Source organism: Leuciscus leuciscus (genome assembly GCF_965113295.1).
Source record: "Leuciscus leuciscus genome assembly, chromosome: 20".
Taxonomy (NCBI): Eukaryota; Metazoa; Chordata; class Actinopteri; order Cypriniformes; family Leuciscidae; genus Leuciscus; species Leuciscus leuciscus.
In genome coordinates this window covers 17193380-17219332 of record NC_138744.1, presented here as the reverse complement: position 1 = coordinate 17219332, position 25953 = coordinate 17193380, and the positions used below count along the sequence as shown (strand labels likewise).

Below are 25953 nucleotides of genomic sequence, written 5' to 3'. Positions count from 1 at the left end.
AACCATTAACCACATTCCCTTTTTGACACGAAAAAAAAAGGCAAGAGAACATTCATGAAACTAGTTTATTTAAATACAATACTCAAAATGCCATTAATTCAAGCATAACAAGCCACTCGTTTTTTACTACAAAAATATTATTATTACAAAAAATAAAAGATGTTACATGCTTATCTGAAACCTTTCTAAGAAATTCACATCAAGGTTAAAGTTCATACAAAGAGAAAATATACACAAAACTATCTACAAATGTGAAGGTGGATAAACATGGTTATGGAATGCATATTTGAACACACCCTTGTCCAGAATTAAATTAATGAAGTATAAATAATCCATGTTGTGATATTATTATTACCTGTTCACATGGAACTACATTGTGTTGGGCAGGTGCTCTGGCTAGGTGCTATAAAATCAGTTTACTGAATGTTGGAAATGGCTAACTGAGCAACTGCAGCGGTTGGCTTGACTGAATAACAGGGGTCACACTGTGTTCTACTGGCCTGAACTGGCTCAGTAAAGGACAAGTGTTACATTCTTTCAATCTTATGAAACGCTCACAAGGCATCTTTGTTTTTCATAGAAGGCGTGTCATTGGATTCTCCCTGCTGTGTCTCTTTGGTAGAGAAAAGAGTGTAGATTAAGAATAAATATTTGTTGCAGTTTTTGTTTCGGATAAGCATGTCATAACTCACTGTCTCCCCTTCAGTTCTTTCAACACCGTCAGTTATCAGTTTTATTCGGGATAAACAAGGAACACTGCTGGTCCTGATCGCTTTCCCTAGCCAATGTCACAGAATGCATTTTCCAGCCTTAATTTAGATATAAATAGATACAATGAAGATACAAAAATCCTTCATCCTTCTTTACTTCATATTCCTTCAAATAAAATAATAAAATAAAACTGTTTTCCCTTCTGTTCTCGTCTCTATAATTTGTCTAACTCAGAAAAAGACCCCTTAATTCCACAAGCGTTTAGCCGAGCTAATACCGAGGGAGATTACGAGAGATAAAGAGAACTCAATGAGGGTGTTTAGCAACAAAACCAGTCTGTCCATTAATATTGGGTTAAAGACATAATCTTCAGAGGGCCAGCCTCAAATAAATACCAATCTAGAATATCCATCTAGAAGCCCTTCACACTTCTTACAAAAATGAAAATGAGTTCTTTATTTTTGTTTTCTTCATAAAAATGGATATGTTAGCTTTAACAGTCCCTGTTGTGTCAAACCTACATTGATTATTCATAGTAAATAATTGTAGCAGTAACAGTATCAGACTTCTGCAATGTTAGAAGTATACTTGGAGAAAAGGCCTTTAGACATTAAAGCAATGATGTGTGTCCTTTGGTGAAGGTCTGTGGTCATTTGTGCTGCTAGTATTCTCCAGCACTGATACTGGAGGAGTGTGCGGTTGTCACAGCAGTGCTGTGATGTTGCTGTGGTATTGTTCATGATTTAATTTCAATGACTTTGATGAAGGGCAGACTCTTGTTGGTCTGGGTGGAAGGTCTCAGAGGCTTGCTGTGGAGGAGACATGAAGAAACTATCAATGTGTGTCTGTTATCAAGCATATGTGCTCATTTGCATAAAATAATTTGCGTGTAGCTATCAGGATAATTTGCATGTCTTACCTGTAGACAATCTGCGCATTGGTGTCTGATGGCAGGTATGAATTTGACCTTTGACTCCCCATATAGTAATCCATCTGATCGCGCATTTGTTTGTTCTGTGAGCAAAGCACATTCACAAAGGTCAGACATCAGGAAAGACTCATGAGATCACAGATGAAAGGGTGAATTAACTGATTTCTATCTGTATATTGTGATAGAAAAGTTATTTTATTTATATATAAAAAAATAAAAAAAAACCTTGGGTGCATTTTCAGCAGTAATTCATGAAATTATGATCAGATGATTATAACTGAAAATGAATTATAACTATGGTTGAAAAAAAAACCAGTTCTGTGTTTTTAAAATATTGGAACTGAATGACTCTTATTGATTCTTTTTAGGTAATCAAAATCCAATTCCTGAACAAATGACTTTAAAAAGCTGCTTTTTTCCAGTGAATCAAACATACACAGCTCAACCAAGACTCCAATGAAACAAACACATGCAGCTTAAATCAGTGTAGTTACTAACTTGTTCATATGACACATTATGCATTTTGTCAGTAGTTTTTTTTTGCTATTTATGCATTTGTGTCAGTAGTATTTTATGCTTAATATTAAATAAAATTTTACCACATTTTTGTTCGTTTAATATTTGTATTTAATATTATGCACTTATATACATATATACATTACTGGAGTACGTGTTACAAGAAAATACTATTACAGTGTTTACTTAAATGTGTTACTTGTGTTTCTTTGTAATTATTTGTGAAATTGCAAATTGTTGTTAAAGCCAATTAATGGATTTGACTCTGTGAAAAGTCACAAAAAGTCATTGTAAACACACCCTTTGAAAGAATTGTTTAAATGTATTTATTTTTTATTTAAGTCAATGGCAACCGTCAATTGTCTGGTTACCAAATTTTTTTAAAATATCTTCTGTCATGTTCAACAGAATAAAGCAACTCATACAGCTTTGGAACAACATGAGGGCGAGTAAATGATGACAACATTTTAATTTGGGTGAATTCTCCCTTTAAGGAACCAGAATCAGGAATTGTAACCAGAACCAAAATCGTGGGTAATTGTGAATCCCACCTAGATGTGTGTTTATATCCTGTAAACTGACCTCTGCCTCCAGCATGGCCACCTTCTCCTCCAGCTCTCTGATTACTCTGTCTCTCTCCTGAATCACCATGCGCGAGTTCTGAAGCTAAACGGCACAACGATGGAAAGCTGATGTTAGAAAGTGAACCTAACATGACAAATGTTTGTATTAAAGTGTGTGTTTGTACAATGCACCTGTTCAATCATTTGCCGTAGTTTTCTCTGTTGACTCTTGAGCATGTCATCCAAGTGATGAATCTTCTCTTTCAAAATCGCATTTTCCCTTTCCAGCTCTTCTAACCTGTTACATGATAAGGCAACTGTTTAGAGCAACGGCCAATTGATGTTTAAAGTAAAAAAAGACAACATTACGTGACAGAATCAGTAAGATATGTCATGACCCTCACCTCTCCCTCCCTGCATGGCCCTCCTCCCTCAGTTCGTGCAGTTGCAGGACTTCAGCTTCTTTGGTCATGAGCTGCTCTCTGAGGGAGGAGCTCTCCTGCTCCATGCCGCCCATGAGACGCTGAAGGTCTTCGATCTGCTCATCTTGCTGCTCCTTGCTGTGCTGAACCTTCCTCAGATACTCACTCTGCTCAGATAACTGCTGCTTATACTGACGCGCCTCCGCCTACAAGAACATGGACACAGACAAAAAAGAAGAGTTAAGTCACAAAGCACAAAAGACACGTTTATGTTTTACTATTACACAGATTTCTGGAATACTCTAATCTGATTGGTTAATCATAGGATCCTGTGGAGAAATATTATTTGTACAGTGAGCCATAAACTGTATATTTAATCGCTGGCCCTGACAATCTCACACTTCTTATTGGGAAGTCTTCAATAAAACAGCTTGTAAACAATTTGTCATCTGATATTACATTTACCTCAGAAAAGTTATCCAATGTCCAATCCAATAAGTCATAGCTAACTCTAGAGAATATAAAATCTCTAAAATAGTACATTTATTATAATTTATATGCTGTATATTTACTTATATTTACTATTAATGATGTGTTAATGTATGTTAGAAAAAACCCCACTCCTAATTCTGTCAAATACTGCCTAAAAATTCGATATTTTTACAGGCCAACAAGTTTTTGATAAAAGCGACTTATAATGATGGATTATAAGTAAGCAGTCATCATTAATAAGATTATTGAAAAGAAAAAAGAAAAAGTAAAATTCCCATTCCCAGCCCATTCAGGATGATGCTTTGTGTCAGGGTCCTGATCACTCTATAAGGGTATATTTTACAATAATAGAAGGCTGATTGTACATCATTTTTGACATGCATTTAATTTGCCAGATGATTCATTATCAAAACAACCGCATTTGTTGACAGGTTTCAGGAAGTTCAGGAGTTTCAGGAAGTTGAAAATGTATAAAAGTTTCAATCTGTTTAATTTTTTTAAGTATAATTCTGACATCAGCTATTTGCTTAACACTGAAATCCTTAAGATGCAAGCAGTAGCCGGTTACGAAACAGAATGTCATCACGAAAGAATGTGCGATCTCACCCCTGTTCTTTCCCAACCTGGATCTGATCCAGTTGACCAGAGGGAATGTCTGGCACAGTGTTAGTACAACTGAACTCTCACCTTCTCCGAGGACAGTCTAACAAAAGTTCCTTTGAATGCTCTATATATGATTAATAACATTAGAATCCTTGTACGCAATGAAAGAAACAAATGCTAAAAAGTGGAAGTGACTAACCAGCAGTTGTTCTCTATCCTCCTGGTGTTTTTTCTCGGCGTCTTGGAGTTGAGCATACAGACGCTTACTGGCCTCCCTCATCTTCTCTTTTTCCTGCTCATCCACACTATCCTAGATTATAGCAGCAAAATGTTAATGAAAACAATCTGGAATTTGTTTGGTGACAGTCGAATTTGTTTGTATGTGTGTTCATGTACTTGTTACATGTGTCTTGCATTAGTTACGCAACATAGTGGTTTAAGCAATAAAAAATGTTTTATGCAAACGAAGCTTAATTATAAACCAAATCACAGTCACACAAACAAAATATATGTCCTCAAAAAATATTTCCATTTAAACACGCCTACATCTCTCCCAGCAGTTATTTATAGACATGCTTGAGAGCGAGAGGACAATGTAAGTTCGACAGAAAGAGGGAGGGATCTTCTCTGTACGTGCGTCAACAGGGTGTGTGTTCAAAAAGTAAAACACTGACGTATGCTGTCATAGCTCAGCTTTTCCACCCATATTCCTGCTCTAACTACCCAGACACACACATCCCACTGGGAGGCTAATCCGCACTATTCATTACTAAAAAGAATCTGCTGCCGCCACATTTAGTTTCATCAAGCAACAAAAGACAAGAATGTGAAGAATGTAAGAAACGTTAAAACCTGTTGAACAAATACCAGCGATTAGGGAGAACCAAAGATAATTATTGCAGGTGGCTTAACATGTTTCCCGAGCTGTGCGTTTTTGCGTGGTTTCCTTGGTGATTAATTCTTCACTAGCTCCTGGATAACACAAACACTAACGGGTGTTTACCGCTGCAGGTTTGTTGATGTGCTTTGTACTAACAGATTGCGGAGATTTGTTAATGAAGGTGTGAATAAGCAATTACCTAAATGAAAAAAAAAACTATTATCACCCAAAGGATACAGATTTTACTCGCAGCACATTATATAACATGACTGCTCTGAAGCACGCTGGTCATTACAAACAGACGAAGAGTATTTACATCTGAAGTGGTTCATAAATCATGTTTTGCTTTAAATCGAATAATGTCAGCAGGTTTATATGAGGGTTAGGTTTGGGTTTAGGGGAATAAAAAAATGAGGGATGCACAGATAACATTCTTAGAGATATCGATAACCTGAAAATTAACCTGATAACCAATAAATGGCAGATGTTAAATTTTTATTCTATTTTGTCTAAATGAATTAAAAATAAAACACTAAAAGCTAAAATCAGTTGTATTTAATTCTAAAAGTGAATTTAGAGCCCCGTTTACACGTACATGGTTATTTTGAAAAACTGAGACATTTCCCTTCATTTGTGCTCTTCATTTACCCTTTATATTATAAAGGGTAAATATAAAAATAGTGGAAATAAGCATGCACAATTACATATATAATATCAACTTCATAACCTGTCTGTCTGTGTGTGTGTGTGTGTGTGTGTGTGTGTGTGTGTGTGTGTGTGTGTGTGTGTGTGTGCGAGCGTGCGTGCGCAAAGCAACAGGGCACGTAAAACTCTCACCTGTCTCTCTAAGCCGTTCAGGGTCTGTGTAAGTACTGAATGAGTGCCATTAACTTTTCTGGGACCAGTACCAGAGAACACCAGCTGAGGGTGAGAAAATGAGAGTTAGTTAACATTTTATTGTTAATCTAGCTTCGAAGAATATGTATATCTGCAGATTAATGTGATTTCTTGTCTCACCTTGTGTTCTGTTCTGTGACTTTTAGCTGCCATCTGCTCTCTGAGGTTCTTTAGACAATATCTCACCTGCACACAGTACAACACTGTTAAAACACATGTTCTGAAAACAGCCAAACATAGAAAAGTGGGAAATGATACTGATGATTTTTGCTCTAACCTCCTGTATTTGTGAAACTTCCTCTGAAAGCATCTTTAGACTCTGTTGGTGTCTGACTTGTGCTTCTTTGCGGTCTTCAAGGTATACCTGACAAGTAAACCCAAAGACTTTAGAAAACATAAGCACATAAGCATTGACATCACTGATTTCAACAAGTGCCTGAATTAAATTTTAGTATAATTCTGCCTCATCTAGTTTAGGCAGAACAACAAATTCAATTATAGTTTTACATTACAGGTCAAACTTCCAAATGTACATGATCTATAATTAAAATTTAAAGACACACCCACCTTGATGACCTCACCCTGGTCCTCAGACGACTTGATAAGATCAGTCTTCAGAGGCTGCCTCTCATAGGTTGGTTGCACCAAGGCAAAAGCTCTGCCAATTGGCTGGAATGACATGGAAAATACATATTAAATGCCAATAGTATATGCATTGTATGTCTATTAACTGCTCTTTTATGTCTTGCGACACTAAATAGAATGTCTTAATTGTCTAGAATTGACACTGTCATTCAGTTAAATACTGAACTTTTTCAGAATCAAAACTTTACATTTGGATGTCTTTGCAGAAAACAAGGGACCTTTTGCAGAAAACCCCTTTCTAAATGCCAAATATAAATAACTTGACACACAAAGGGTAGCAGGAAACCCCTAAAGAGCAAGAATGGACACAGATGTGGGAAAAGGAACATGGAAAGTTGTGCAATTTCTGGAATCTGAAACAATGAGTCTCTGGTCCTACAAGAATGTCCCCTGGAACACAGCCACATGTTCCTTATGTTTATAGAGCTTTGGCAGATAGACAGAGAAAGAGAAACAGACCAAAGAGAATGTGCCTGTGTGGGGGTGTGGGGGGAAGGTACGGGGTTGGGGGCGTGCTCTCCCTTCTTGGGAGAGGTTGGGGGCGTGTAATTCCACTGAAGTTAATCGGAACCGATTCCACAGAATCACTATCACAGTATAACCAGAAATAATCAAGCCATAAACAACAGTAGAAATAATTCATCATAAGCATACAATACACAATTAGAAAACATCAAAACATGCTAATTGTATCTGATGTGATCTAAATCTAAATTTACATAAATATGTATAAACATAAGCATAAATATTGGACAGCAGATTAAGTCAGGCTCAATAATAGTCAAGTCACCTTCATTTATATAGCGCTGTTAACAATATAGATTGTTTCAAAGCAGCTTTACAGTGATAATAGGAACTTAAAGTAACGGAGATTGTTTTGGCTCTACAGCAGCTCTAGAATAATGTTATTGTCCAGCTAAAGTTAGTTTTAGCTGGACTAATACTAAAGTAATACTAACTACTGTTCCGGTATTATAGTGGAACATTCTGGAATAACTTCAGCTAAAGCATAAATATCAGAGATTCAAAGCAGAAAGGGTTTCAAACAGGCACTTATTCATTCTTATAAAACCTTCCCAGAATCAGAAACAGAACAGTTCACGCAGTCAAATATATTCTTAATCGTAAATGTTTATCGTAATTGTAAATCGTAAATATAATCTTACGTAAATGTTAAAATAAAAACTTGAATTAGAATTTGACATCTGCAAATGTCACTACCAGATCATCTACCGCTCATATATTTACTACATGTGAAACAGAAAGAAACCTTTACCTTCTCTGTGGTGGGCTGCTGCTGCCGGTTCTGCTCCTGCTCGTGGAGAGTCAGTCTGAGTCTTCTGTGCCCGTTCTGAATAATGACATGAAGAGAAGCACAAATGTGAGTGAGGGATGCAACAAAGAGACCGTTATAGAGAGCGAAAGGGTGGGAGCTGTATGGATGAGGGGAACGTGTGGGGAGGAGAAACTGAGTAATGCCCTCCGAGAGAGAGAGACTGACTGGAGGCCAATGGCCCATTAAAGTTTGGCATGAAGGTCTGCGGTTACTCAATGTGAAAGAAAAAAAGCGAAAGCGAAAGGCATTTACAGTCCAGGCTCTAGGATATATACAAAATCTGATTTGATTCATTCCCCAGCTTCTGGAAAATTCTTGAGCCTTGCAGGCTTTGCCAAAACTTTGTATTTGAATGTAAATTTAAATCGTCACAAAAATGGAGGCGGGATGCCACAAATCTAAACGGAACAATGCACTCCTGCGCAGAACGGAATATCCCCATGACAACCCAGACACCCATCGACAACATAAACCATGTCTGACACAGGAAGAGGCAAAGCAGAGACTATAAAGCTTTGGCAACAACACAAACAGATCAGAGGAAACACTCGTACACAACATACGATAACATTCACTTAACCAAATTAAGAGATATTGAAGTTAGCCTGTTATAATAACTGTATATGGTATTCAGGAACATAATCTGATCAAATAAATAAAACAATGACGAGTGGAAAAATTAAACCAACCACAGATGGATGGATAAGGCCATGTCCACACTATGTGTGTGTGTGTGTCACATGAATCTGGAAAAGTCTTCTGACTCTAAAAGTAGTGTGAGTGAGTAATGGAGGGACAAAATGTCCTGAAAGACAGTGTGTGGCAGACAGCATGCACAAACTGTGACATATTTATCAAATATGAATGAAACAGGCCTGAACTGACTGTGAAATTGTCCATGGTCATTACTGGGGTGAAGATCAAGAGGCTAAAAAGTCTGAACAAAGGTGAAGCAGGACATTACACTTTCACACAAGACACATTCCAGTCACACTCTATTAGATTAAACGTGATTCATATTTACTGTTATTAGGGCAGTTGTTATTTAAGTAATATAGAAGGCAATAGAATGGTTGACTGTAAATGACAAGGAATATGAAAATAGGAGGAGACATGAGTGAATGGGGAGTTACAGTGCAGTTGACATCATAGAGAAACTGCAGTGAGTTCACTGTAATAGTACAAAATGTACAGGGATGATAGTGATAGGCAATAACGTGACAGAATATGAGATACAAATTGCATTATAAATGAGAAAATTCTTTTTTTTACTTTGATCAGGGACTGACTCAAGCTGATACAGCTCTATCTATCCAAGTTATTTTACTTCCAAATCAGTGTCTAACACTAAGGAAGAGGCTACAACTTTTCCAAACAAGTTTTTATCAAACACTATATTGACTCTGAACACGTGGTCTATTTTATGGCAACCAACTCAAGGGAACAGGACATTTGTGGTTACAAAATTATGTTTGACAGATGCAGATCAAATAGTTGAGGCTGACCAACTTTTTTTCTCTTGAGGTGAGATCATGAGAAAACATATTTTGTTATGTCAAGATCAGGAGAACAAAATAGTCTTGGTGGCAGAAAAAGCTTCCGTTCACAGAAACAGCAACAGTAAACAGATAAACACTGATAGTAAAATAACATGGATAACTGAGATCCCATATGTGTGTACAGATCTCCAAAGTTCAGCTGTTACACATTATGTACTGTTACTGTATGTATCATATGGCGACATACAAGTTTTATCACAGTATGATGATATAGAGTATTGTATCCTGTATGTGAAAAAGACCTCAGACAACAAACTAACAATAGCATGATGCTATGCAGTTCAACAAACCACAACAACACACTCAGCAGTTGAAATTTTGGTCGATTACAAAGGACCTTATGGTCAAAAACATTCCATGTAAGGCTGGAAGTTACACACTGTTGTATTACATGTCATCAAGAGGGATTTCATAATTAGTCTAGTGATGCAAGTTTGCGAAGGCACGCTGTCCAAGAAAAAAAAAAAGAAAGATCTATTATTACTACTATTATTGTAATGCTTCTAAATCACTAGACAAAACACAGCCACACCTCAACCCACCTGGCCAAAACAACACATTTATCATAATCCCATAAACAAAACAAAATAACATTTACACTACCAGGATGATCGGCAGAAAAGACGGAAGGCTTTGGAAGACATCCAAGTCAGTATCGACAAAACAATGACAAAAAAATCCACAAAAGTTTGTTTAGGACTGTAAACAAACTCATAATAATGAATTATGCATTAATATATTTACCTGAGGTAGGCTACTATCACAGGAACGTACCACAACTGTGTGCGAATTGGGTGTTTCCATAAAAGGCAAAGCAGCATTTAGAGTCGAGGCAGCCAAGTTCAACACCACACCTCAACCCAAGAAAGCAACAAAGACACTCAACACACACACCTGCAAGATGACACGCAACCGGCACAAAATTATCACGCCTGTAATGGGAGAGGATTAAAAAAATCTACGTGCAAAGGAGTTTGTGAGGATTTTGCTCGAGGCATCAGAACAACAGGCTATTCATTACAACATAGCGCCACATACAACAACTCTTCTATACCAGAACATAGCTCATTTAAATGGACACAAATACACACACAAAGCCTCCGGCTGAGAAAACACTGTCACAAAGGAATGATCATTATTCAGAGATTATATAACAGCTCTGTGAGATTTGCACATTTTGTGTACCAAAGAAATCGAGAAAAACAGAGAGGTGGTGGCACCCAGGTATTAGGAAAGCAAACAGACGATTAATAACAGATGGAGAGAGAGTGCAATGGCGTTTGTTCACTGAAAATCAAACCAGGTCAGAGTGAAACCTGAACGCAGGTGTGAGGTACAAAGGGGAGAGAGACACACAGGACATAGAGAAAGGGATGGGTGATGAAGAGAGGGAAAATCGAGAGATTGTTAGAGAGCCGTGAGTGGAATGTGTTATTGGATACAGGCCTCTGGACCCCTCAAAGAGACAGACAAAAGACTTGGCTGATCACACAAGCGTTTTTCCCCGGTAAGATGTAAAGGTCACGCGAGAAATCTGAATAGCTTCTGAAACCTGAGACTGTATATAGACAATGGCGACTTTACACAAACACTGAATCTGAGTGAACTGAAACATTAATAATGACATCATAAATCTCAATTGTTAGAACAGGAAAAACTGGGATACATTTCTAATAAAATATTTAAGTTTATGAAAGTACTTTGAAGTACTTAAAGTAAATATAAAGGTTATGAAATGCCAAATATCATTAAATGAATAAATTAGAAAACAAAATAGCTTGTTCAAAATGGGTTGCTATATCAAAAATATTTGCACAAGTTGCCATATCACAAAAGTCCTGGGCTCTTCTTTATGTTGTTATATTAAGTTTTATTTTGTTATATCAATATTCAGTAAAATTAGATATTTGTTTTCTATCCTTTTAGTGCCATTGCACATTAACTCTGATAATCAATAAATAAGTTTACATTAGTAATAAACAAATGAGCTAACGACAAACCTTAATATTCATTATTGTTCAAGTCCTTCCAGTGTTGACAAGACAAAACAAAACACAATATAATTTAACGACAATGTTCTGTGGAACTTTGTCACCTCAAGGCAACACAGCATGCCAACTTTTCACATGCGTACAAAGTACATATTTGTTGCTACTGTACTGTATATCACCCTAATGACTATCATGCAACCTGCTTCATAATGCGAACTTGATGAGAGAGGCATAATTTGTCCTTTCACAGAAGTCACATAAAGAGTGAGTAAATACAGGTTAAAAGTTAAAACATTTGTTGTTTGACTCCTAAACCCATGCCAAATGTGAACGAGGCATTTATTGAGGGAGCGGTAAATGAGAGAGAAAGTAAATATACAGACACAGAAGGTTGAATTAAGTTTTTTTTTTTTTTTTTTTTTAAGGGAAACATGTTACATAACCAAGGCCTTACAAGGTCATCCGGCTAAACTCGCAAAAACAATACCTACAAAAGAGCTTTTGTTGGTTTTCACTCCACATGAAAAAGTGAAAACATTTATTTTGATTTGTTTGCCTTTTCTTTTCCAAATCATTTTTAAAATAAGATAAAGAATAAAAGTGAAAAATTAAAGCAACTTTAAAAATGTAAAAAAGTTGTTGCCCTAATCTACTGGATTTCTACATGAAATCATTAAAAGTCCTTTCAGAAGAGAATCTTTAAGCATGTGACTCTATAAAGAATGCATCTCAAATGGTCTTTGACCTTGTAATGCTTGACGAGTTGAGAAAGCAGTGCATGATGTTCTGTTTTCATATTTGCAAACGGAATACATGCAAAAACTGTAGCTGCTGAAAAACATAGCTACAATACGGTGCTTTAAATCAGACTTGAATAGCCAAGTCAGAGTGAATGGCCATCACAATCAAAAAAAGGAAGGAAGCCTGCCGCAATCAAGCAAATACTTGAGCCTTATCTTTCTTCCTGCTTCTAGCACAGACTCTTCCATTTTATAGCCTATATTCTGTGGAACAAAAAGAGGCCATAAAAAATAAGGGCACAAGGCTGCCCAGCAACACTCCTGGATGGAAATTAAGATCAAGTTAATAATCATCTAATTCACCATAACTCTTTATATACAGAACTTTATATACTGGTGATTGAACAGACACAGATACAGCTGGCATTTGACTTAACTATCCTCCATGTTGGCAGAAATTCCTCTCACAGGTTATTAGTGAAACCAAATTTCAAGTAAGTGACATTAAACCTGATTAAGCATCTGTTGTGCACACAGAGAAGGGCAAGTGGAGGTAAAGGAGGATTAGTGCAGTTTGCCACTATAGGCTACTGTTAATCAATAAAGAGTCGCACTTAGATATTTTGGTTTACAAACTTAATTTTGACGATATAAATTAATGAATGAAGCACTAAACCATTTAAATAAGTGGTAGAACATTTTCAAACCAGGAACACAGAGCAAGAAGAAATGCCTCACTAGGGATCAAAGTTCTCTTTTATGAGTAGCCTATGTTAAAAAAAAAAAAAAAAAAAAAAAAAGATGTCAAGATGTGTAAACATTTTCGCTTAAAACTTACTGGTAGATTTATTTAATTTATTTTAGGCCAGCTACATTTTTACTCGTGCTTATTCATACAAGAAGACTGTGTGTAGATAGCCTATTCAGACCTGTGCAAAGATATGCAGATAGGCCTACATTTAAATAAAACACACAAACAAACGAACACATTTGATGTTCTACAGCTATATTAGACAATAAGTAGTGAATAAATTGGTAGCTTACATACCATTCTGTCATCCCATCTGATTTCATCAAATGTGCACATACTCCCCATTCGATTCATTTTAGCTGAATGTTTCTACACTAAAAAGACAATAGTGCTTCAGTAAATAAAGTAAAATAACAGCAGAAGTTGAATATCCCCCTGCGCGCGCGAGCTCGTCAGTGTTGTGTTTTGTTCTGATGTCGTCCGATACGCTGAATAATAAATAGCCTCGGTGCAAGTCTAACCGCGAGCTGAACGGTTTTGACAGACACTCCCCTCCTCCTTCTCACAGGTTTTACGGGTCGTTAACACGTCAGAGTGAAAACTGTCGTGTGACCACATTGCTTCGGTATCCCTCCAGCGTTTGTTTCGCCTCAGCCTGCGGAAACAGTGTCATGTTGGGGTGTTTCACCTGAGCGACACGATATCATCGCTCTGTCCCGAGGATACGAAAAATTAAGCAATAAACCTATTGCGACATAAATCTACAACGTTACTCGGTTTCTTCAGAGTGATAGCTGGGAAAGGACAGGCTATGCGATAGAAAAAGCCTGCTGAAAGCAAAAGAAAAGTGGGAGGGCGTTAAGAAATGTGACTGCATAAACTAGCCTACTCAAGATAACATCAATTTCACAGTTGAATTTTAAATTGTATCTATGCTGCCTATACTAGTAGGTTACCTGTAAAGCTGGTCTCATTAATAATAATTATAACAACAACAACAACAAGATAAAACAAATAAAATAATATTTTTATTGTCTCAATTAGATCTCCATATGGAAAATTTTATTTAGCCTTAAAATTAAATAAATATAATAAACAATAAAATACATATTTTGAATAATTAAAAATGTGTAATATAGAGCTTTTAATGCGAGGTGAGGAAGAGTCAAACTCAAGTGAGGTAACCAGACTCGTGAGTAATAGATAACATTCACCTCAATCCTATCTTAAAGTCCTCCTATGTAATTTGATGTGTCACTCTGTAATTATTGGATGCACACTGGAAGTACATATTTAACAAGTTTGCATCATCGTGGTCCAGACAAGACACAACTGGTATTAATGTAGTTTGATAAGCAGTTTTAGCTCAGACATGCAACATAATAGCCTACCAAAGAGGGAATAGCTTCAGTCATATAATAATGAACAACTATAGAAAATCCAAATGTCTCCATTTGTATCCCCGTATTTATATGTCTGTTAAATTGTGTATTGCAATAAAAACATTATAATAAATGAGTTGATGCAGAGAAAAAAAATTATAATTCAAGAGCCATTATACAAAATGTGTGAATTAAAATGCATCACACCCCTGTTATCAAGTTTTCTCCTAGCGGCACTGAATTAAATAAATAAAACTTTGTCCTATGTCATTGCCATTGAAGTTTTGTTTAGGAGTTCATTAAAAAAATGTCACCACTCTTACCTTGATTTTGTAAACAATTGAACTAAAGTAGATTATAGAAATATAATTATTAAATTATAGCAAGCACCTTGTAGTTTCAAAACCTTCGAGCACAAGACTTGTAATAATGTCAAATTGAATTTTGAAAAACTGTCAAACCAGTTACATCTCTTAAACAAGTCTGGAAAAGGCACCCACGGTGACAGCAAAGACTCTCAAAGCAATATAAAAGTAACAGAGAAGGACACTTGAGTCAGTTTGTTGCAGTTCCAATTAAGTGAATATTGTGTTTAAATGCAGCATGGTCTTCTGTCCATGGCTGTAATTGTATGTACATTGAAATTGTTTTATTTGTTAAATGATATATATATATAAAAAAAAGGATTTTCATTGTAATAGTCATTCATGAACATTTGCCGGAGGCATTACACTCACAAACCTGACCCTTCCTTTTAAAAATTTCAGCAATGTGTAAATAGCAATGGTGTGACAGTTGATATTATGCAATAATTTCCATATTGGGATGGATCAGTGATACGCTGCGTGTGTGTGTGTGTGTGTGTGTGTGTGTGTGTGTGTGTGTGTGTGTGTGTGTGTTTGTGTGTAAAGGGTGTGGATTTGACTCTTTGTGAAATATTTCTGGTATATACCAAATGATGGTTTTAGATGGTTTCACATGAAAGTGATGATGAAATCTTAATGTGCAACCTGTCCAGATTTCTGAAGAAAAATAATTAAACTAATACACGATACCGTGACATTAATAACATGGACAACTACAATAAGCTTTTCACAAGAACTGAACCCAACCCCTGTATACTGTTAATTCAAAAAAAATGTTTAATGTATCTGATGAATTTACTTTCCACTCTTCATATAAAAAAATTAATAAAAAAATAAAAAAACGCTTGATAAACCAGCTGCTATGATGAGACTGGAATCTACAATGTCTATTTATGTCTTCAACTCTCTAATTCTTGCATCAGTTATAAAATCATCAGTTTGTATCATGCTATGTGTCCTTCACAAAACAATTCTCAGTCAGACAGTGTGGTGATAAAAAATGGCTGATAGTTGTTTTGACCATCTTTAAGTTGAATTTGAAAAAAACTAGGGATTTAAAAACTAATGACAACATAACAGTTTCACATTAGAGGATTAAAAAACAATAAAACAAAATCATATTGAGTGTCACCCAAAACTTGTTTGACAGATTTTCCCCTTTATTATAATTAGCGACTAATTTACCAAATTAGGAATTACTCAAAGACAGTCATGTCAAAAAACATTAAAAAGCCTCACAATTATTCATTTCATAATGTTCACATTTCATACATGTCATGGTTTACAATACATGCTGGAGCTTCTTGTTCAACTGTTGGGAGATAAAGTTCAAAAATTCATTTTGACCACCTGCAATTATTTAAGTATTTTTTTAATGTGTTGTTTGAACTGATAACTCATTTTCATTTGACACTTTTTTCATATACAATTAATGATATAAATAATACTTTGTGGTAACTTACAGGTGGTCATGGTTCCTGTGCTTTGTTCCACTAAAGAATACAATGGGACATCAAACCCTGTCAGAAAAAAAGCAAAAAGCAAAAGACTGTCATCAGTTAAATTTTTGATATGTCTTCTAAACATTTTACGACAAATGTCGCTTACCTTCTGCAATTTGGGAATAATATGTAGAGAACCGGCAATTTGATGATGCTACAAAAGACGAAAAAGAGATACTTTACCATCTGGTCAACTTCAACCATACAAAAGTTACAATATTTTAAAATGTATTTTCTTTCCAACATGGAATACATTGTTGATTCTGATTTGTTACACTTTAATGCATTGTTATATTATATTATATTATATTATATTATATTATATTATATTATATTATATTATATTATATTATATTATATTATATTATATTATATTATATTATATTATATTATATTATATTATATTATATTATATTATTTTATATTATATTATATTATATTATATTATATCTTTAATTATGTTTTGGTGAGATATGTCTTCTCTATTTATCAAACAATTTTGTCTCTCTTGTGACTATTCTATATTACTTAATCGGGTGATTGTCACATGACTTACCATTGCTGCATAAAATGACTCAGAGTGTGTTTGCTACCCACACCCCGATGAAGGCTCATTAGTCTAAATGCGTCGATATGCGGCCATTTGAAAAATGTTTTTAATTGCCTAAGCCATAAAGGCTTTTTATATACATTTACTTAAACTCTCGAGTGCCTTGGTTTGATACATTTTTTATGAGTCAAATTATCCCTACATCCAAAGAGCACCGGGATACGGATTGTACACCCCTTGCAGAGCTTTTTTTGCACTCTTAACATTCAGGCTGCATTTCACTTCTCATTGCAACACAACCTCATCAATCATCTAAACACACCCATGAGACTTAAAATCGCCTAAATCTTTATACATTTAGCATTTAACATTCCCTTACTGACACACTGACATACTAATGTCACATCTTACAATTGCAGAAGGAACATCTACTTTTAAAATCACTAATTTGAAGGAAAACATCTGCAAAACCAGCAAATGTTTGAGGGTTTGCAGTGTAGCTGATCCTGGTTTCTGTTTGAATAACTGTTCAGTTAGTCAAGGATAAATATATAACAGGAAGTATTATATAAACATATAAACTCTGTTCTGATGACAATATCAGTCATCACTTCCTTTCTCCTTTCCAATAAGCCATTGCTATGACAGTGACAATTCAACAGTGTTAAACTTTTCAGAACTACAGTTGAGGACTTACTTTGTCTGTTGATATTGCTCCTTCGTTTTTTGAAATAAAGAATCACACATATGATCAGTGTTATGAGGACACACAGAGACACTATTGTGACCATCACTAGTAATGTCAGATTAGTTGTCACTTCTGAACTCGCATCAATGTTGCCTTTAGTCTGGACAACAGAACTGTAAGCTGAGATTGACACAAAAAAAGAGCATATTAAATATCAGTTTAATTAGGATATTTTGATCAGACACACACACACACACACACACACACACACACACACACACACACACACACACACACACACACACACACACACACACACACACACACACACACACACACACACACACACACACACACACACACACACACACACACACACACACACACACACACACATGCGCACGCACGCACGCACGCACACTCAATATAGGTGCTTGTCTTACCTGTGTGACAGGTAGAACAAGTTGTGGAGAGGGTTTCCAGTTTTGTTGTCGAATGAGAATCTATAATTAAATTTCAAACATTTTATGTTAAAAAAATGATCTAAAAATTAGGGGTAGATTTAGCATTCCTTTTATAAACACAGCAGCCTATAATAGTAATTCTTTTTGGCTTTTTAGAGACTTTGTTAATGTTAATAACATTCTCTGAAGATATTTAGACAAAAAAACAAATGTTACTGTAACCCATTTGTCTTAAACAAAGTAGACTGTCAGTTTGTGCATTAGTGGTGAGGATTTTTCAGTGGCTCTTTCTGCATATTATTATTATGCCAATAGGTGGCGACAAGTGATTCTTTGAATTATTCACACAAATAATAAGTTTAAACTGATTCATTTTGAAATCTGTTGCTCAGTGATGCAATGGTTCATTCTGCTTTGAGCTTGTTTGGCACTATTTTCATTGGTGGAGCAAAATTATACCACCTGGCCTTTTTGTGGTTAAAATTTTAGTTAGTAAAATCTAAATTAACTTGTTTATTGATCTGTCATGTAAAAGCAAAATCACGGCCGTGCCATTGATATAAATGTTAGTGTGGCTGTGATATTCAGAACAACACTTGCCTGCGTGATATTGATTAATTCGATTAAATTCTAAAATTTTGGATTGAAAACACACCTTTCATGACCAGCTTCACCTCATAGCAGATTTTTTCACTCACTCTGCACCGATACCATGATCCATCAGTGTTTACTGCATCCCTTATAAGCAGAGATCCATTCCCTAGTATTCTCGCTCTCTCATACAGAGGCATCGGGTCTCTCTCTGTGCTGTTTGAGGGCTTGTGTGGAGGGCGATATTGGTCTATCTTTATTGATTGGTCACCAATAACGATTTTCCAAGTTACTTGATCAGTTCTGTTTTGCAGTGGATGTTCAGAGCATGGCAGCAACACTGACGTCTTTGGCGTTGCATGAACACGGTCCAAAGTTTTACACTCTGAAACCAGAGAAACACATTAGCATTCATATTATATATGTAAATGGCTCTCCGATGAGGATTATTAGTTTGATTGAGAAAATTGCATTCTTACTTATGACACTCAGGTTAAATTGAGTAGCTTTAAGGCAGTCCCCATCATTGTAGACCTGACAGTCATAATGTCCTTTATCAGATAAACTGATGTATTTCAGGTAAAGTGTAACATTTCCAGCATCATTTCTCACAGACCATCTCTGATGCTCTAATGCTGGAGAGTTGTCTGAATACTCAAAGATGTCTTTAACCTGGTCGGTTCTGCGTAGTTTCACTGTCAGAGACTCCAGCGGGTGGGCTGTGGTTAGGCAAGAAATAGACATATTGTCGCCCCGAAGAGAGTTTATGTTTAACTGATGGACCTGCTCGCATGGTCTCGCTGTCTGAGCTAAAGGGAAATTAAAAAGAGAAACGAGACATCCTGAGAGAACTGATACATGGATAGGAAACCACCACAGGGTTTATAGTAAAAAATGTCATTTTCTGAAATGATCCTTTTGATTGCCAGTGTATACAAATCCATAAATTGATTTGGAAACACTTTAAAATATAGTTCCATTTGTTAACTACATTTGTTAACATGAACCAACAATGAAAAATACTTCTAAAGTAATTATTAATATTAGTAAATGATCATTTAAGCATTTTTTAAAAGTTGTTTCTGTTAATATTACTTAATAGACCAGAGGTAACAATGAAAATATGTTTTTTTTAATCAACTATCATTAATGAAGATTAATAAATACTGTAACAAATGTATAGCTCATTGTTAATGTTAGAAAACGCATTAACTAATGCTAACTAATAGAACCTACACTGTAAAAAAAATAAATAATTACATCCCCAAGTCAAAAATTTCTAGTGACTGGTCACATCTAAATTTTTCAATTAGTCTGACGTATTATTTCTCATTGAGCCAATGTTAACAGACTATTGCAACAAGAATTGCACTTGGGCCAATTTAAAAATTTAGATGTGACCAGTCACTAGAAAATTTTGACTTGGAGAGGTTAGAATTTTTTTACAGTGTAATTGTAAAGTATTTCCATTGACTTTTAGATCAGTTTTATATAAATGTATTGTTTGGGTAAGTCTTTGCACACCAAACAATGTTTATTAAAAAAACAAAAAGACTGTCCTCAGTAAATAATTTTCTTGCTTTAAATGTTTGCATACTAGCTAGAACAGAAGCTGTTTGTTAGCACAAATAACATTTCCAAACAATTAACCATTATGTAGTCTGAATTACACTGATCATATGCATGTCACAACTATGTTGCCTTTACACACCCAATTGATATTATGCATATCTCTATGTTTGCATATTTATATGTTGGTAAAAGGAATCTGACTTCATATAATGATTCTTACCTTTGCATTCCAATAAAGCTGATATTAGAAGATAAAGAATTTGGAAATATGTTGGCTGAAAACTCCTCATCATATACAGATGCTCACTTCACTCTAAGACAGCTGAACTCTATATGAGCAAAGGCCACATCACTTCACTTTCGAGAGCTGTTTTCAGTTGCTCTAATTTGAGTGCGGAAGTAAATAAGATATAATCATGTGCTCATATAGAGGCCTTCATGTGATAGAAAGTTATGCGTACAGAAAAAAATACAGCAAACAGCAAATTCTATTTCAAATAAATAATACAATGTATTGTATATAAATCATTCTCATTTACTTTGGGACAAGAACAGTAAAAAAAAAAAAAGTTTTGTAGTGGTGCACAGATAAAGTTTTGTAGATATAGATGAGAAAAGGCAGCCTGGTATAAAAAGAAATGCCAGAGATAATCTGTCCAATACAGGATTATCAGAAAACTACTGTATGCACAGTACTACTGTATGCATGCATGAGTTACTTCAGTTACTTTACATTAATCCACTTTGATATTATACATCTAAGTAAACAACAATTCACCATAGGCTGGTAAACTAAGAGCAAATAAAATTAATTAATGTAATTGTTTTTTTTAGGCGTGATGGACATTTATCTTCTTAAGCTGTCAGTTAATAATTAACATTTTGCTGGAAACAGAAAAACTGGTTGTGCTTTCATCTGAAAAAAAATACACATTAGTTGCATAACAAAAGACAGAATTCCACAGTACAATTGATTCAGAAATGCTCTGCTATTTTATAACGCAAAATGACATTTGCTACAGGTAAATTGGCAATGAACTTGAAGCTATTTTTTTAAGTTCATTGTTTGTATGGAAATGTAGTAATTGAAGTAACTGAAATATAAATGTCTTTATTGTGATTATGTATAAAAGAGTTTATAGTTTAGATGTCCTGACAGACCACAACCAGCTTACTGCAGAAAAGCTGAATATGAGCACAAGCCACAAGACCTTTTACCTTCACACAGTTGTTTTCAGAGTGTGAAAGCAGGAAATGTAATCTGTGCAAAATGTCAGAGAATATGAAATTTTGCACACATTTCTACCAGAAATTATATCACAATAACATTTATTAATTAATAGACCAGAAAATGAAAACAGAAATATTGGATGGTAAAGTTATTTGGCGCAGGCCCCGTCCGTAGTTCAGATTCGGAGGGTAACAGACTCTGCATATCCTGCCTGAAGAGGAAGGCAGGGGCGCAGCCGACCCCCGGGGAGGTATGAACAGGAGCCAGCCTGGTGGTGATGGGGAGGATGGAGGTGGATGTTCGTGTCATCTGCGAACTCAAACATTTGTAAGTAACAATCTTTTATACTCCAAATACAATATAATAGTACAAATAATTTTTTCAACATACTTAGATATAATCTATAGCTAGTTGGTGGGAATTTTATTTGAATCAATGGGGAGAGTGAAGTCAGTAAATTACGAGCATACTGTATATAAATTGAGTACAATAAAACAAACTTACAAATAAAGTAAGGTCTAACTGTAGTATTCAGGTACAGAAATGTAATAATAGGCATAAATGTAAAATAACACTATAGTGTTCACTGTATAAATTAAATATAGATTAATCTTTGTTAAAGCTGTTTTGTTTGATTGACATTAATGATAGCAGCAGGTATTTATAGGCTGATGTCACTTTTAGGGCAAATGCACGTATCCAATATAATGATACACATTCGATTTCTTTCACAAATGTTTACATCCACTAGACATAACCAACTGTGTTTACGAGAATACTTGCCAAAATGGGTATTTTAAGATAATTTTGTGTGTATTTGTCTGTCTAAGAACAAGGAAATGCAAATAGGAATCAATTAGGTGCTGTATTCCGTCGTATACCGCATTTAGGTATTCGGAGATCGGCTACTTTTGACTGACCAAATTTCAGCCACCAGAAACACTGATAAAGTGAGTCGTACAAAACCTTTCTTTTTAGGAAACTTTGAGTACACAATTGACAATGTTGTCAATTCTCAAGTTCATGTGTAGAGTCCCTGGTGATACTTCGAGCACAGTTTTATGTTGTTTCGAGCCTCCTTAGTGTTTTAAAAATAGCGATTTTGATGCCATCATAGAAGTGCCCCATGCACTCCCATTCAAAAGGCATTTTGACCTAAAACGAAAATACTGTCAATCTTAAAAGTGGCGTTTCCATTCTAATTATGCTTTTACACGAAAGTTTGACTCGGGTAGATTAACAAAAAGAGCCTAGGTTAAATTTTTGGCGAGAGTTAACCTTTAATCCGCAAATCACATGCGTGCCGAACCATGGGGCCTGGTCCGTACGGATCACGGTGGAGGGACCAGGCGCAGCAACAGGCCCAAACCTCTGAAGCGAAGCTATGCATTTTTAGTAAGAAAAATATTCATATTTAAAACTTTATAAGCTAAAATAACTAGCCTCTGACAGATGGATGATGCATCGATTTACGGCGAAAAAGTAACTCTTGACCTGACTCATGACATATTGTCGATTCGAACGTGAAAGCGTAGTGGATAGAACAAAACAAAACACCGGTCTAAAACTAGAATTTTTAAAGAGAAATGTCGGAAAATTTCGATATAAGAGAAGAGGCAGGGGCGTAGCAGCCTTTATAAAAGTGGGGGGGACAAAAGCTGTATGGTGATGATACCCCCTATGTTGGGTGGACCTCTGTCCTTCTAGGGGGGTTCGGGGGCATGCTCCCCCGGAAGATTTTTTTTTTGCATTTTAAGGTTAAATGCATCAATCTGCTGCACTTTGAGAGCTCAAAATTAAGAGCTTTAACCGGATTCAACCCATGAACTATGCACATTGAACAAAGAAAAAGCATTGACTTGTACCTAAAGAGGGCTCAAACATCTTTTTAGTTATGATAGCCTATAGACTATCAGTCCACATTACATTATCACTGGTGTTTTAGAATGCCAAACAGTTATTAGGAATAATTATACAAATCATTATTATATTATTATATGACGTAAAATCATAGCCTATAAATGTCTATACTTTATAAATGAAAATGAATATTTCAAAAGTATATTTTATATTACACTATAGTATAGGGAAATTACAATACTTTTGTCCTAATTTCTTCACTTGCAACAAGTTGCAAGAAATAAACCCTTGAGTGTTTTTTAACGCCAGATCACCAGCTGATCGGTGAGCAAAGTGCGCACTTTTCTTTATATCACGCAGCACAAACAGACTGGCTAATTAGTTAAAGTCTTGTTCTGTTTTAGAAAGGAACAAACAACAAAGCCATATCACGGTTTCAATTTTAGTTTGTTGGCAAAATATAACGCTAGAGACCTTTATGTTAGGCTATAAATTTGACATCTCAAATGTGTTGGGAAAATGGAGAAGAGCGAGTTCGGCAAAAGGCGGATTCGAACTCGGGTCGAACGCGTCAAAAGCTGCTTTCAAGCACCTCACGATCTCATTGTCATCATCAGACAGCCAAAAAACTGATCATGATGCTTTTTTTGTGTGCAAATAAATTATTGTTAACATAATGTGTTTGCGTGTTTGTAAAAAGGATGTAATCGTCCTCTGCTTTTTTTCTGGGGTGCATTTTACTCCAGACGGCCAAACAGCAAAGGGACTAAAGAACGAACGAAAATTCGCAAGAGCAACAAGAGATTTGAAGTTCATGCAGACACACCCAAGAGATGATTCGCGCTGTGATTGGCTGAATGTTAGTTCACTCAAGTCTAAGTAACAAATCAGAGAACACGGGCGGAAATATTGACGCTGGGTCAAAATAAATGCGGGGGACAGAATCCCGTGTTTCTAAAAGTGCGGGGGACGTGTCCCCCCCGTCCCCCCCGGTTGCTACGCCCCTGAGAAGAGGTGCTTGAGTTTGTTGCCCAAACCTATTAGTTTGAACCGTGAGAGGCGTTAAAGCTTAGGCTACTTCTACATTGCGTCAGGGGTTACTCTTTCGGCATATGTCGACTTGCGTAGGACGTCTGCCTGAAGCTAGTTATTTTAGTTTTTAAAGTTTTAAATATGGATTTTTTCTTACACAAATGCATGGCTTCGCTTCAGAAGGCCTTTTTTAACCCCCCGGAGTCATGTGGATATCTTTTATGATGAATGGATTGAGCTTCAAAATTTCATCCTCATTGCCATTATAAAGCTTGGAAGAGCCAGGACATTATTTCATATATCTTCGATTGTCTTCGTCTGAAAGAAGAATGTCATAGACACCTAGGATGGCTTGAGGGTGAGTAAATCATGGGGTCATTTTAATTTTTGGGTGAACTATCTCTTTAAGGAACAACAGAAGAATAACTCACCCCATCTCAAAAAATCATCCAAATGAGGTGCATAGACCAAAACTCCAGTCGGGAAAAAGATTGTGGTTGTGGCACTGAGAATACATTCATTAGGCATTGAGAAATGTCACAACGTGACTGAAACATTTGCGTTTTTTCATTAAAGAAGTGGTTATAGCACATTTAATATATATTCTCCTTTATATGTTTTAACACAAAAAAGACATTTAAGTATCAGCAGCACTATCAGCAGTTAGAACTGTACAGATATTAAGGAGAAAGACGGACTTCACTTAAGTGCCAAGAAAGACAGATAACCTGTTTGTTTTTATGTAACACTGTCTGATCTAGAGGGTTCTGTGATTTCCAGGATGTGCATAAATAAACAGGGTGTGACATTGATTTTTCACCCTATAGCAAGGATGAGCAGTGTTTGCAAGCTGATTTGGAGAAAGGGTGGAAAGGTTTGGATAGCTAAAGACTTTGATTAGAGACATAAGCAGTCTGGACAAGCCAGTTTTTTTAAGAGACACACACTGCCCTCTGCAGGTCTCAGTGAACATTACTGTATAAATAGACACACTGTATACTGTCTTATTCTGAATACTGCACCAAACACATTAAGAAAAAGCACACAGGGAACCAGCCATACTCTCTGTTTTAAAAATTAAGTATTCCAAACATTAACTCTTATTTATATGAAAAATTTACGTTAAATACTGTAGGTGTGAGTTTTTATATCGTGCTAACTTGTTAATGTTAACTATAGCTACACAATTTGGCATAAAAAAGCATAAATGGGTTGAAATAAAATATATATTTTTAAATAAATCAGTAATGTTTTGCATTGTATGCCAGTGATTTCCAAAAAGTGTTACATTTTTCAATTTCAAATGAGCTTTATTATTTAATATTATTTGTATCCACCTTATTCTTAACATAAGAGGGATATGTTCATTTTTATTCTGAATGTGCGAGGCTTTCGGTGTCAGCTGCTTCCTGTTTCCTTTCAAAGTGCTCATCTAAGTTACACATCATCAGCTTTTTTGTCTTCAGGAGCCGTTTGTTTGTAGAGTGGGGCAGGTGGACAGGAGTTTTGGGAAGTGTGTTTCTCCGTGTTTTTGCTACATGACACCAGAGGACATGCATGAGCTCCTTGTTATCTGCCAGTGGAGTACGCACATTCAGTTCTCAAGGGAGCTGAACGAGCTCACTGTGAAAAGTTTACAATGAAAAGGCTACATTCACGCTTGTCCCTTTTCTCAAGGA

At 35.8% G+C, this 25953-nt stretch overlaps 2 protein-coding genes and 1 long non-coding RNA gene across 6 annotated transcripts in view; all 3 read right to left on the bottom strand.

The window, feature by feature from the left end:
* Positions 1-47: 47 nt before the first annotated feature.
* Positions 48-13836, bottom strand: tuft1a (tuftelin 1a). Of its 4 annotated transcripts, none has more exons than XM_082149819.1 (12): positions 13335-13836; positions 7931-8011; positions 6583-6684; positions 6293-6379; positions 6136-6201; positions 5956-6039; positions 4438-4548; positions 3126-3349; positions 2914-3019; positions 2741-2824; positions 1631-1725; positions 48-1520 (listed from the first exon to the last, which is right to left on the bottom strand). In XM_082149819.1, exons 1-12 carry the CDS (start codon positions 13389-13391, stop codon positions 1448-1450), a joined length of 1170 nt encoding a protein of 389 aa, XP_082005945.1. In that variant the 5' UTR covers positions 13392-13836; the 3' UTR covers positions 48-1447. The 4 variants fall into 4 exon arrangements, with proteins under 4 accessions (XP_082005945.1, XP_082005947.1, XP_082005944.1 ...); XM_082149821.1 differs by having other exon boundaries at positions 7937-8011; positions 13335-13833; XM_082149818.1 differs by lacking the exon at positions 13335-13836 and adding an exon at positions 10300-13313.
* Positions 13837-15538: 1702 nt separating this feature from the next.
* The window catches only part of LOC309483801 (uncharacterized protein), a 73408-nt gene continuing 62993 nt past the window's right edge, over positions 15539-25953 (bottom strand). Inside the window, exons 4-8 of the mRNA XM_082149822.1 lie at positions 17968-18027; positions 17534-17704; positions 16393-16440; positions 16248-16304; positions 15539-16134 (exon numbers count right to left, since the gene is read on the bottom strand). Of these exons, the coding sequence (XP_082005948.1) occupies positions 16067-16134; positions 16248-16304; positions 16393-16440; positions 17534-17704; positions 17968-18027 (404 nt within the window). The 3' untranslated portion in view covers positions 15539-16066. The remainder of the gene's footprint in view (positions 16135-16247; positions 16305-16392; positions 16441-17533; positions 17705-17967; positions 18028-25953) is intronic.
* LOC309483820 lies at positions 18035-20492 on the bottom strand. The gene is made up of 3 exons (XR_014200651.1): positions 20372-20492; positions 19059-19388; positions 18035-18964 (listed from the first exon to the last, which is right to left on the bottom strand). It is a non-coding gene; the product is annotated as an uncharacterized lncRNA (long non-coding RNA).

What these genes read in the sequence shown, in the direction of transcription:
- tuft1a (XM_082149818.1), bottom strand. Translation starts at nt 10,359, where the DNA reads ATGGAAACACCCAATTCGCACACAGTTGTGGTACGTTCCTGTGATAGT. An exon ending in ACCAGGGTGAGGTCATCAAG is followed by an intron (nt 6,380 to 6,582) that starts GTGGGTGTGTCT and finishes TTTACTTGTCAG; the next exon opens with GTATACCTTGAAGACCGCAA. An exon ending in TGAACGGCTTAGAGAGACAG is followed by an intron (nt 4,549 to 5,955) that starts GTGAGAGTTTTA and finishes GCTATAATCTAG; the next exon opens with GATAGTGTGGATGAGCAGGA.